The sequence below is a fragment of the Clarias gariepinus genome, chromosome 3, assembly GCF_024256425.1.
Source record: "Clarias gariepinus isolate MV-2021 ecotype Netherlands chromosome 3, CGAR_prim_01v2, whole genome shotgun sequence".
Classification (NCBI taxonomy): domain Eukaryota; kingdom Metazoa; phylum Chordata; class Actinopteri; order Siluriformes; family Clariidae; genus Clarias; species Clarias gariepinus.
This window is the reverse complement of record NC_071102.1, coordinates 29,363,852-29,376,340: the sequence shown is the minus strand read 5'-3', so window position 1 is coordinate 29,376,340 and position 12,489 is coordinate 29,363,852. Positions and strand designations below refer to the sequence as shown.

Sequence of the window (12,489 nt, the reverse complement as noted above, 5' to 3'; positions counted from 1 at the left end):
TGATCATTGATCAATAATGTACATTTGTAAAAGAAATTTCCTCTAAAAAATACTGGAGTTACTGAATGTATTTATTGTTTTTTGTTTAAAAATGTACATATTTTTTTCTTGTGAATTAAAAGTAAAGTTTTGCCATGGCCTGAAGGAATTTCTTCTTTCTTTTCTGAGCAGCAAGTTGCAGAACTTCCTCTGGGTTACTGGAGTTGAGCTCCGTCTGTCCGATGGCCTTTATCTGTTCAAATCAGAACTTTAATATTAGTCAAGTGTCTGCTTAACTTGTGTTTAAAACAGCTAGATTTCTTTATGAGTTATAAATGTGATTTATAATTAACAAAAACAAAGTATTTTTGAGGGAAAAAAAGGAAGGAAAAATAAATAACTAATACAAAATATTTTTGACATGACGTCTACCGTACGAAAAATAATCTACAATGGTCAGGTTTAATAAAAAACACGTAATTTGAACAGATACTCACAGCAACTTGTCTTTTATCAATCTCACCACGTTTGTTATGAATATCTGTCGGACAGTTAAGACTAGGTATTTAATCAATAGTTAAAACATGGTATAAATATTTTGTGTAGAAGTTTACATCTGCATTACTGTAAGTAATCCATGCACACACATACAGTATATATATATTCATACATACATACATACATACACACACACAAATGTCTATAGGCATTTGGTCCACACAAAACTGCTCAACACAAGCAGGTTTCTTAAAAGATACAGGTCAAATATTCCAGAATGGTCACATCCCAGATGTAATCGTAAAATGAATCCATGGAATCATGGCTTAAATATAAAAAAAGAGAAGCAAATATATTATTCACATACTTGGACAGCATACTGTATATGTACAGTATAACAATGCAGAACTAATATTTTTGTCTTATATACCTGTTCTGCTCCTGGAGAGCTTTGAATGCTGTCATATAGTCGACTTCCCTCAGAAACTGGCAGAGAACAGCGACCTACAGAGCCCAGTGTAGTGTTATATCCATGTTTCCCTTCTTATTTTTTTTATTTAACTGAGTACCACTGAGTACGGCACCTTACCTGAGTATGGCAGTTTAGCAGAGAGCAACACTTGATCATTCTCTTCAGAACCTGTCAAGACATGACATCTCAATGATTAAACAGCTGACCATGAGTGGTGTTCAAGTCAAACCAGGACTTGAATGAAGGCATAAACCAATTGATGTTTACAGAAGACTTCAGAAGATCTTTAAAACAGAGAGGATTATGCACTTTTCACTTTTTTAGTTGTGACCGATTTTGATAGAAAGAATAACATTATGGGAACGCTAAACAAGTATGGGTGTCTGTATGGGTGTCAAGTATGCAGAAAAGGGAGGACAACGCCTTCTTCTGAGTGTGTAATGCTGCTCTGAGTAACAGCAAACGTGACAGTTCAAAAAGATGTGCTTGGCTGGTTTTGCCTCCTGGTCAGAGGAAGCACATGTTAGCCTTCATCCTCGCTAGTTGGTAGCTGTTTTATTTTGGGTTCTGGGTGGAAACTGGCAGGTGACCAATTTGAGCTGATTGTACCTGGTCAGTGTAGACGTCGGGAGGGACAGGTTTGGTGAAGAAATCAGAGCACACAGTCCCTGCCTGTAGGTAGTAGTGAACAGCAGCAGAGTACTGGTTCGTCACTGCTCAGAGGGACACAAAAAAAGGACATTACTGTTAAAGACATGTATAAAATGCTGTTTTTTCCAGTGATTACATGCATTGTAAATAAACAATCATATTTTAAATAGACTGCATTCACACAGGTAAACATAGAAACAAATAGTCTTTCCTTCATTAAACTTTTCTATTCACTCTAAAAACAAAGTGTTATACAGCGACACTTGCCAAAGTATATGTCAGCTTGGGTGATGAGCCAAGACTGGTTGTTCGGGTTCAGGGTGAGAGCGTAGGTTACGAGTTCCTTCACTGTTACTGCTACAGCCTCCACATCAACAGATTGTATGCTGAAACATGTGCATCACATCATCATCAATCATGCTTCTTTCAAACAAAATTACAGGAACAACCAGGGCTGCACTTTCATTTATCTTTTTCATCTTTAACTAAGACTAGAATGAACTCTTAATTCTTACTGCACCTATTAATCCTCCATAATTCATTATTATGCAAATATTAATATAAACACAGAAGAAGTCAGGAGGAGTGTGACTCTTACTTTGCCAGGGAGGAAGGCCATATGGACAGATGTTCTGCTGTCACTTCATTCACAATGTCGTCCTAAAAAAAAAAAAGCTTTACATTACAACAGGCTTAATGCTTATATTTAAAATGCTCATACTTCATATTAGATGTAAACACATACCCGCACGATACTATGCAGTCTCACAAATAAAGAGATAAGTGTAGTCAGTACCAAAGGCTCCTGTAGAAAATCATGAAAATTTGTGATGTTATAGCTTTAAATAAAATAAAATAAAATAATGTAAGAGTGTTAAAATAATTCATATTATGTGGTATTCATATTCAAAAAAACATATATACATGTGAAACCTTCACAAACCTACCCGCAGCTTTTTGACAAATGTGATGAATTTACTCCTGAGTACAAGCAAGGAAAAAATAGGAAACATGAAAGATTCAGTATCACTCATAAATAGAATCAACGTGTATTTACTTTAGTTTTCCTTACATAAAAATACAATAATTTCTTGTATTTTAGGTATTGAACAGTACTATTTATTATATATTTTTACAGGATGCTTTACTATTGTGAACTGTTACATCACAATATGTATTTCCTAAATGTATTAGGAATACCAGAAACCCCTTTTTTTAATTCAACTATTCAATCAGCAAACATGTGACAGTAGTGCAAAGCATTAAATCATGCAGCTTGAGATCAAGTGCTTCGGGTAAAATGTTCTATCAAGACATTGTGAGAATGAAAAAAACCCTATTTCTATTAAAATGCTTTTTAGCCGTGATGTGCAGAAAAGCATCTCAAGCCACACAACAGAACTTTAAGGTAGATAGAGTAGAAATAACCTAAAACCTATTTTACCAGGCAAACACGCACATTTAACCTATAAATTGTACAAGCACATTACGAGGCTCAATTTGACTTAATTTTAAAGATTTACCCATGTCTAGATGATTGTGTATCTATTAAATTCAATAAAATTTATTCGTATAGTGCTTTTAACAATTGGCATTGTCGCAAAGCAGCTTTACACAATCAAAAGAATTTCTCACGTTTGTATGAGGTTATATCTCACCTGGGTAGGATGCCGAGTGAGGAATCTCTCTGTTTTATGAGGCTGACTCGACCATCGCTGGTCCGCTTGTGCTGGCTGGACACGCTGCAGATCTGTACCACCACCTCCCACAGTTCTTTAGCTGTGCGACGACTCTCTTTTGGACCTGGGAGCTCCTTACATGTAGAAGCCAAGAGCTGCCCCAGCTACATACAACAGGGAAATGATTAAACAAGACAGAAATAGACTTTACAATCCAGAAATGCAATGCTTGAATAATATTACACTGTTAAAATTAGCAATCATTACAATATATTTAGCATATTATATCTCATTTTAATATTTAATAAATAAATTGCCATGTAATGATAATAGTGTCCAGGGTCTTAAGATAAAGCATTACAAGAAATAAATAAATAAATAAATTGACTTCATTATCTCCAAATAATAATAAATTAGATACATAGCACGGCTCTGTCCTCACCTTAATATATGGGTTGTTGTTTACTAGTGACTGAGAAACCTGCAATGTGAGATATTCGTTTTCTCTCCAGTTTAACATAAAGGCCACACACTCTTCCCCAATGACCTGCCTAAGTGGAATATCTGAAAGAAATTGTGAAATTCAAAATCACATACCATAACACTATGAATCACACGATGAGGGACATAAGAAGATGAAGAAGCAAGAAGGGTCCAAAAAAAAAAAAAACTCTTACCATGGATTCTCATCTCGAGATAGCCCCGGACCCTGCTCACCAGGTCCGAAGGGGGTCTTTCCAACCCACCCTCAGCCTCGTGTGCTCGCACATCCAGCAGCAACATCTCGTTCAGCATGACCTGCCGCAGCTTCGGGGAGAACTCAGTCACCAGCTCCAAGCAAGCCGAGAAAAGTTGGCGTGCATGAACAAAGTCCTGCAACAAGTCCAATGCAATCAACTCATTTTTGTTAAAGATTATTTTGGTTCTTTAAACTCTTACATTTAAAATATAAAATGGAAGTTTCTAATACTACCAACTACACTAATAAAGTGCTGACCTTTATATTAACACAGTGGAGACCTTTGGCCATAAGAATGTACAAGATGTCCCGTGTGAGGATATCCTTAATAGCCAGGATGATGTTTATGTAGTCTGTAGGAACTTCCCACTATAGGCAAAGCAATAAGAAGAAGCAGGGCATCATTAATTTCAGCATTTAGTCTGACACAGGCTAGGTGATAAACTTAAGAGTATTCCAATAACAAATACAGTCTAATATAGCACACTCATTAAAAAAAAAAAATCTACTGTACGTAGGTCTTCCGCTGTAAGATTAAATATTCCATGAACAAATCACAAACTTTCCTCCATCTGACCTTGCTATTTACTCTCCAGAAGGAGCGCTCAGCCATGCCATGAAGCTCGATAAGGATCTGTCTGATCTGGCGTGCATCCAGCGAGAGAATGAGCTGCTGTTCCAGCTGACCGATACTCACACTAGCAGAGGCTACAGATGGGTACAAAACATTTTTTTATGTTTACAACTTTTGTCACTTTTCTCAGCATGAGTAGTGTGAGCTCCAGTATCTAGCACACCTGGGATGTCATAGAAAGAGGGCAGTGGTTTGGCACTGAGGTTGACTGTAGCTGATCTTCTCCTCATCTGATCCAGCAGAGTTTTCTTTTCCTCATCTGAAAGCAGCTCCATAAAGAGCTTATGAGATGAAACCATGTAGGCCAAAGGAACCTCCTCAAGCCTTTCACAAAGATTCCTACGAATAAACACTCTTAGTTACACGGCATGCGCTCAGGACAATTTCCGACAACAAAATAGCTCGAATATTTAAAATCATAACCAGCTCAGCATGACGCAGACCCCAATAAGCACCTAAAATAAAAAAAATTAATAAATAAAAGTACTCACTTAAGAAAGAGAGCCATCTTCCTTTTGGATGTTTCTGATGTATGCTCCTTGTCTAATGATCTTGTGCATACCTTAAAAAAAAAAAGGAAAGCATAAAACTATGAAAGAGATAAAACAATAGGTTTGCTCGTATCAGTAATCATTTTTCTCAGCATACCTCAAGCAGGAAGCTTATGGTGTGTTTGCTGGGTTTGAGCAGAAGCTGGTGGAAGCGGACACTGAGCACCTGACCTTCCAAAGCATCCCGTACAGCGTTACACACACAAAGCTTATAGCACACTTCCTCCAAGGTCGTGTCCCTGTTTACACACGAACGAACATGCATCATTGCATTTCTTCATCTGTTTATTCCTGCACAAATGTTGTACTATATCAAGCTTTACAATGTATAAGTGTTGTGTCTCACCCTTGTTGAACCTTGTGCAGCAGTTCCAGCTGAACCGAGTGTCTGAAGCTATTTGGCAAGCTGTGTGCGATATTGTCTTTAATGAAAGCTTCGATCAAAGCCTGCAACAAACACATGCACACAACACAAGTTTTTTTTTTGCTTAAAATGTTTGGTTGCCATTAGTGCTGCAGAATAAATCATATAAAAATCTTTACATTTAATCTGTGCAGTTATTTTATCACAAAAGGGTTCAATTTATTACAGATAATACTGCAAAAGGGTATTTCTGTAAAGACAAAATTAACAGTAGATTGTGAAGTCATGTAATACATTAGTATGTCAAAGCCCATATTGTGAAAAATAATGAATGATTCAGCATGTCGCAATTGTTTTAGGTAAATAATGAGCTACATTATGCAAATGTTTATAAAGCACTTTCATTTACTATTAATCTGGCAGACCCTTTTATTGAGGTAGCAGATAGTCCAAGCATACAGCTTAGCAGTTAAGGGTTAAAAGCCATGGTTGTATATCAATCCCATGACTTAGGCTCAGTATCTCAGAACCTTCTCCACTGAGTGGCCACCATGTTGTATACTGTAAAAGGTATGATTACTGTGACGACTTCTAAAAATCCTCCACCTCCTGAGAATTATAGAATTATAGCACACCACATACTAAGACTGAATAATTTTGGACCTGGTGGTTGTGAGACTTGATTAAGTTGTTGATGAGGCAGTAGGGGGTGAGCTGGCTGTCGCTGGAGTCTGAAGAGCCTGTCAATGTTCTACATGCCATCCAGTAGCCGGCCAGCCGCTTCTCATCGAGATGACAGTGTAGCGGATCTGAGCTGAGCTGCAATCCAACACACATACATTTGAGAAGCATTATAGGTTTATATGTGCATATCGTCTGAATTTTAGAAGGAAAAAAGAAAAATTATTCCTTTTAAATTAGGATGAATATGGCACAAATTAATATAAATATAACAAGAGAGAGAGAATTTAAACTACCTTTGCCAAGAGTTCCCTTGTTTTGCGGAAATGCTCTTGTGCTTTCACGTAGGCTGAAGGGTCAGAACAGCCATGCTGAAAGTAAATCCCTCCTAAATCATAATGCACCTGCAAAACAATTATCCTAATATTACCAAATAATAGAGCAACGTTTGACTCAAAGCCTTTGAATTTTTTTTTTTGCATTTTAATAAAAACAGACATGATTGCATAGTTCTTGTCAGTCACAACTTGGTATAAAAATGATAAGCCTTCCAGCAATACTCAGGGAAAAAGAGAACCAACATTTATAATCATTGAGAGTTTATTCTACCTGACAATGGAGCTCATCAGCACTAATCCTAAGGCCAGCTGTGGAGGACTCGGTCTCTCCATTGGCTGTACTGGCATCAGCTGCCAACAGGTCCAGAGTCCGCATGGTGTGAACGTAAAAATCCTTCTTAATGTTCAGCGCTCCCTCCAGTACTGTTATGGAGTCTGTGGCCTGCTCCTTCAGCTGCCAATCAGTGCAAAAAAAATAAGGATTATTAGCAGCAGGAGATTAAGTCATGATATTTTAATCTGAAATTTAGTCTTATTCAATAGCCACACTGAATGAAGGGAAGTGTAAATATTTGTGAGAATCTAAAGAGAAAGTCTTTATGTCTTACCACTGTCAGTATGTTCTCAGTCAGTTCCTTCTCTTGCTGAACCAGATTCAACCTGGCAAAATAAAAATGAATACGACAAAGTCCGGATTAAGAATAATTTGAGTATACTCATATAGAGTAGAAAATTACAGAAACAAAAAATTAGTTCGGTATTTTAGCCTACTTTAACATACGTACATGTTTAGCTGGTGTGGTCCAGGTTTTGTCTGTTTCTCAGGAAAGCTGCTGAGGACTATAGTACGCATGGCCCTTTTAACAAAAGTAGATTAGATTATACCAGAATCACTGGGTCGAACATCAATTAAATCTCATACTCATATTCTTAAACTCTTAATAAAACTGTAGTGCTTGATACATTTAAAGTAATGCAGTAAGAGAAAGTAAACTGTTATTGCAGTGTCAGATCCAAGACATCACATTATTGATGATTTTACACACTCCTACACACTTACCAGCGGTTGTATATTAAGACTGCCATAGCGGTAGTGGGGGGTAATGTAGAGAGATCCAAGTCTACATGTTTGACTCCAGGAGGAACTTTACTGACACATAGGAGCTCATTCAGTAACATGTTCAGCACAGGAATGGTCAAGCTGAAGACATTAGAACAACATACATTAACTGAAGATGACATGACAACTTTATATCACTTTAGACTTGACGCCCATAATGCAACAGCATGGCTGCTTAAAAAAGAAATCCCTTTAATTCAGATACATGAAAAAACAACTTCTATACCAGCAAAAACATGCAACATGTTCTGTAGTCTTCCTCTACTTACCAGGAACCCATTTAACTGACGTATTGCACATCAGCAATTATGACAGTGGTGGCAACACATTAAAAACAGCCATGTAAATGATGTCAGTGATCATCCAGAATGATCCTGGATGTTCTCTTAATCCCAGGATTCAGAACAAATCCCAGAATCCATCAAATCATTTTCAGCAAAAACAATGCTATGTTAAGTCATGATTAATCAGAGGTTAATGTGGATTAATGTCAAAAATCCTCCAAAAATAGAGAAACTGGGGAAGGTGGTGAATTATTTCCTACCCTAAGCACAATTGTTTTTACACCAAAATAAAATAAAAAGTGTGTGTACTTTCTAAAGAAATGGTGAATAGTTTTTTTTTTTATTTAAATAAAATATATTAAAAGTTTAAAGTATACATAAATATAAGTAAATACAAAACACCATTCAGGAAATATTTTTGACGTGCAGTGAGGATGATAATGCTTCTTACGTATGTTTCAGAGAAACAGAGGGCAAATATTTCCATCGGCATTAAAGCGGCACCGAGATGAGGCACCGAAATCTGTGTTCTGATTCGGTTCTAGTACATACCGGTTAACATATAGGTAAAGTAAGAATTGTACAAAAGATGTCGCAATAATTCCCAGCCGAGTTCCAGTAATGTGCAAGTGGTGTTGGTGATTAATTGGGTGTATGGTTTCCACAGCAAGTTCCACAAGTTGTGTAAGAGATGCGTCTCTTCCACAAGTTGGCAACAGGTTAAATATCAATTTTCAAGTACCCGGTGTTCCACTTCGCTGAATTTTCATGGGAACGACTGCGTGGGCTCCAAGCCACCTTGACTGGGATCGTCAAATACATTGTGAACATACAACTTTCCTTAAAAAATTCAAATGTTTCATTGTGACTAAAAGTAAACCATTTACTCTTATATTTTATCATGACTTATCACTGTGCTCTGCTTGTCATCTGTAAACGTCAATTTGTTTTACGCCTTCATTCACGAGAAATTTCATCACAAGTCCCAGTTTGACTTAAACACTCCTCGTTTTTATTTTATTAATCCTGTTGACTTTAAAACATCAATGGAATATGCCATGGTTTCAGAATGGAGAAAGTACACAAATATTGTTAGTATTTTTACTGGGTTGTGTTGATTTATACTCTACAATGTAAAGTGTATATTGTACACCTTACATTGTAGAGTATAAATCAACACAACCCAGTAAAAATATCTAAAAATCTACATATTAGTATTTTGTCCACATCCACATCAGTAAAACACCTTACCCTTTCTCTAGCACGTCCAGGTCCCATCGAACATGTGCTGCCACTTTTAGAGCAAGCAGTTTGAGAGTGCGATTGCGCCGGTTGTCTGCAGGGGGTTGGACTTGGTTCTGCTCATTTACAGAAGGCTTAGAGGCTTGTTCCAAGAACTGGATAATCAGCTGCACTGGTGGAGGGTCTGTTAGGGAGAATAATAAAGAAAAAAAAATCGTACTAGTGGATGAAACCAAAGCAAGCAAACCAAAAGTATATATTTCACTTGAAAAATAAACTAATGATGTGAAAGTGCCCTAAAACCCCCAGTAACACTGCTGCAACTGATCCACTAGTACCACTGCAACAAAAATCATACCATGTAAATGTCACTGCTGTGCTGAGATTTATCTATCACCCAAATTATATTTAGTCAGACATGATGCAGAAATGCGAGAAATTGACATTGCCCATATTGAATTGGTCTCATCATCGCACTGTTTTAATAAATTATCTCACTGATAGTCTACCAGCAGAAAAAAATTTGTGACAGCATCAGTAAGGTAAGCTCTTACTTTATGGCTAAATTTGGGGAGTTCAAACAGGTTAAATGTAAAATAGTTCGAACCACTCTAAGCCAGAACTGCTTGGACTAGTTGAATAATAGCATTTTGTCCAGCAACAGATGGGATACAGTGAATATATGTCCACATGCACCTATATAAAGACATATAGTGGACAGATGAAAAGGGAAAGGCACCTGGGCAGATTTTTTGTAAGTGCTGCTCAAGTACAGATGGATCAAGCAGAAACTCGAACCAGGAGGTCTGTGGTGGTGTGGTTGGCCGACTGCCACTCACTGCCTCCCTGTCCGCCGCCTCGGCACTCATCTTCACCTGAAAACATATACCCGAACACAAAGAGACATTAGTCTTACTATTAGAGATGAGTGGAAAAAAACGATTCAGAATCATCATTCTTTTGTGTGCCGATTCACGTATCGCCACACTGACAAAATATATATATATTTTTTATTTACATTTCTAATAGAGATAAACCGGTTGATCAGCCAGTGACCAAAATTGGTTCAGATATATAAGCGATTCCATACTGAGCACAGAAGCTTCCGAGTAAAGCAACAGAAACACATTTCTATGGCATTACATTATCAAAAATAGCACACGTTAAAAGTCACCGCTAGTTAATCCACATGCTCACTGCAAGTTGTGTTTGACTTTGGAGGCATTTAAGGTGGTAAAATGTCACTGTTTCTTTACAATCCTACAGGTGGTACACTCTATACTATTCATACATTTTCATCCTGGGTGGTTGGAGTGAATTATTTGCTAAATTCGTTTAGAAATAATAACTATGGCGAAAAGATGCTAAGTTAAATATTAAACTCTTGTATTTTAAGTTAGTTTGTATTGTTTAAATGCTGCGCTTGGTTTTTAAGTTAGAAAACTTTATGTTATAAGGAATAACTCACTCACTCATCTTCTATACCGCTTTATCCTGTATTCAGGGTCGCGGGGGGCCTGGAGCCTATCCCAGGAGGCTTAGGGCACAGGCAGGGTACACCATGGATAGGGTGCCAATCCATCGCAGGGCGTTATAAGGAATAAACTTAATTTCATTCATCAAATCTTTAATAAGATTAAAACAGAATTAATGGGGAAAATGTGATTTTGAATAGGGATATTTATAAAAACGTGATAATCGCAATTTGAATCAAATCAGCACTGAGGTATCATAATAACATCTAATAGGAAGGTGATTCCCATCCCCAATAACTATGTTTGTGAAAACCACTGGATCGTTATTAATGCAGTCAATTACTAATATGCCTGTGCAACCCTGATCTTAATTCATTAATGGAAAGAAAAGCACAATGTCAAAATCCTTGTGAGGACAACAAATTATACCACGCACACACATACACACACACACACACACAAACACAAACACACTTAATTTCATTCACACAAATGAATGAAATTAAGTTTACACACACACACACACACACACACACACATACATAGAGAGGGGGAAAGAGAGAGAGAGAGAGAGAACCAACAAGTAGATATCTCCCTTCATTCCCTTACTTTAAGTTTAACCATTGTGCAATATTAATACAGAGCTAACACTCCAGTGCACCTGAGAGCTGAAATAAAGTGAAGCCAACACACTCACACCTTCTTTACACACTCTAACAGCAGCCAAACAACACAAAGCTACTAAACTCTTAAAACAGGAGTACAAAACAGGACACCCAACTCACCCGGTGACCGTCTTATTAAGTAAGAATTCTCCGAATACCTGCTGTTGTATGTAAAAAATAATAATAACATAAAAATATTAAATAAACGATTGTTGCTAAAATAAGTCACTCGTTCATGGCATCTTCCTCCTTTCTCCCATTGCAACAATGCTAGTTTAAAACAAGCGCAATCCTTCTTAGCGCCACCTTGTGCACCGGAGGACGGGAGTGCTTCTCAAGTTTTTCAGTGGAGTTAAGCCTCAGGAATTTGTTGTGACCAATTCATGTGTGAAAATAATTCCTCATACTCCCAGAACCACTCTTTCACACAGTTTTTTTTGTTTAACCATGCATTTCAATTAATTTAATAACTATATACTGTATATATAAAACTTTAGTGTATCCCGCCTCATGCCTTAAATTTGTAAAAATGGGATAGCCCCCTCAACCCTGTGCACAATAAGCAGGATAGAAGATGAATAAATGAATATATTCTGATTACATATACAAGTACATAAAATTGCATCTATTATGTTTTAAATGATGTGAAAATCATAGTACATAACCAATATGCATAACTGGTGGCGTAGTGGTTAGTACTGTGGTCTTGCACCTCTATGGCAGAGAGTTCGATTTCTGCCCCGGGTCTGTGAGTTTGCATGTTCTCCTAGTACTTGGTGGGTTTCCTCCGGGTACTCCGGGTTCCTTCTACAGTCCTTAGATATGCCACACCGATCTGTGTGTTTATGTTTGTGTGCAAGATTGAATTGAAATTAATTATATGCATGAAATATTAAACTAAAAGCTTTTGTTTATTCAGTTATTTAATTTACAAATGCTTCCACAATAGACAAAGTTCATCAAATCTTACTGTAAAATTTACAATAATTTAGTCATATGATTTTTGAAGTACCTGATAATTAGTCTGATTTGTGTACATTTATATAAGAGGTTTAAAATACAAAATGAGTGCTGAATTGAAAGGTTAATTCTTCTGTCATTTGTAAACATCAGATGC

The 12,489-nt window shown here is 37.0% G+C and overlaps 2 protein-coding genes across 2 annotated transcripts in view; both read right to left on the bottom strand.

Annotated features, from left to right (window-relative positions):
* The window catches only part of LOC128518591 (deleted in malignant brain tumors 1 protein-like), a 173,717-nt gene that overhangs the window by 20,636 nt on the left and 140,592 nt on the right, over nucleotides 1-12,489 (bottom strand). The window lies entirely within an intron of this gene.
* Nucleotides 54-11,633, bottom strand: ints8 (integrator complex subunit 8). Its single transcript, XM_053491769.1, has 28 exons — nucleotides 11,493-11,633; nucleotides 9,972-10,107; nucleotides 9,242-9,416; nucleotides 7,647-7,787; nucleotides 7,372-7,443; nucleotides 7,195-7,246; nucleotides 6,858-7,040; nucleotides 6,545-6,652; nucleotides 6,231-6,386; nucleotides 5,550-5,650; nucleotides 5,301-5,442; nucleotides 5,144-5,214; nucleotides 4,816-4,991; nucleotides 4,596-4,726; nucleotides 4,277-4,387; nucleotides 3,957-4,152; nucleotides 3,722-3,843; nucleotides 3,259-3,443; nucleotides 2,548-2,581; nucleotides 2,346-2,405; nucleotides 2,199-2,260; nucleotides 1,868-1,986; nucleotides 1,559-1,662; nucleotides 1,067-1,117; nucleotides 908-981; nucleotides 738-802; nucleotides 477-520; nucleotides 54-232 (listed from the first exon to the last, which is right to left on the bottom strand). The coding sequence occupies exons 2-28, from the start codon at nucleotides 10,099-10,101 to the stop codon at nucleotides 116-118; spliced, it is 2,982 nt and encodes a 993-aa protein (XP_053347744.1). The 5' UTR covers nucleotides 10,102-10,107; nucleotides 11,493-11,633; the 3' UTR covers nucleotides 54-115.

What these genes read in the sequence shown, in the direction of transcription:
- ints8 (XM_053491769.1), bottom strand. Translation starts at nt 10,101, where the DNA reads ATGAGTGCCGAGGCGGCGGACAGGGAGGCAGTGAGTGGCAGTCGGCCA. An exon ending in CATTTGTCAAAAAGCTGCGG is followed by an intron (nt 2,406 to 2,547) that starts GTAGGTTTGTGA and finishes GATTTTCTACAG; the next exon opens with GAGCCTTTGGTACTGACTAC. An exon ending in GCTCTCCAGGAGCAGAACAG is followed by an intron (nt 803 to 907) that starts GTATATAAGACA and finishes TTTATATTTAAG; the next exon opens with CCATGATTCCATGGATTCAT.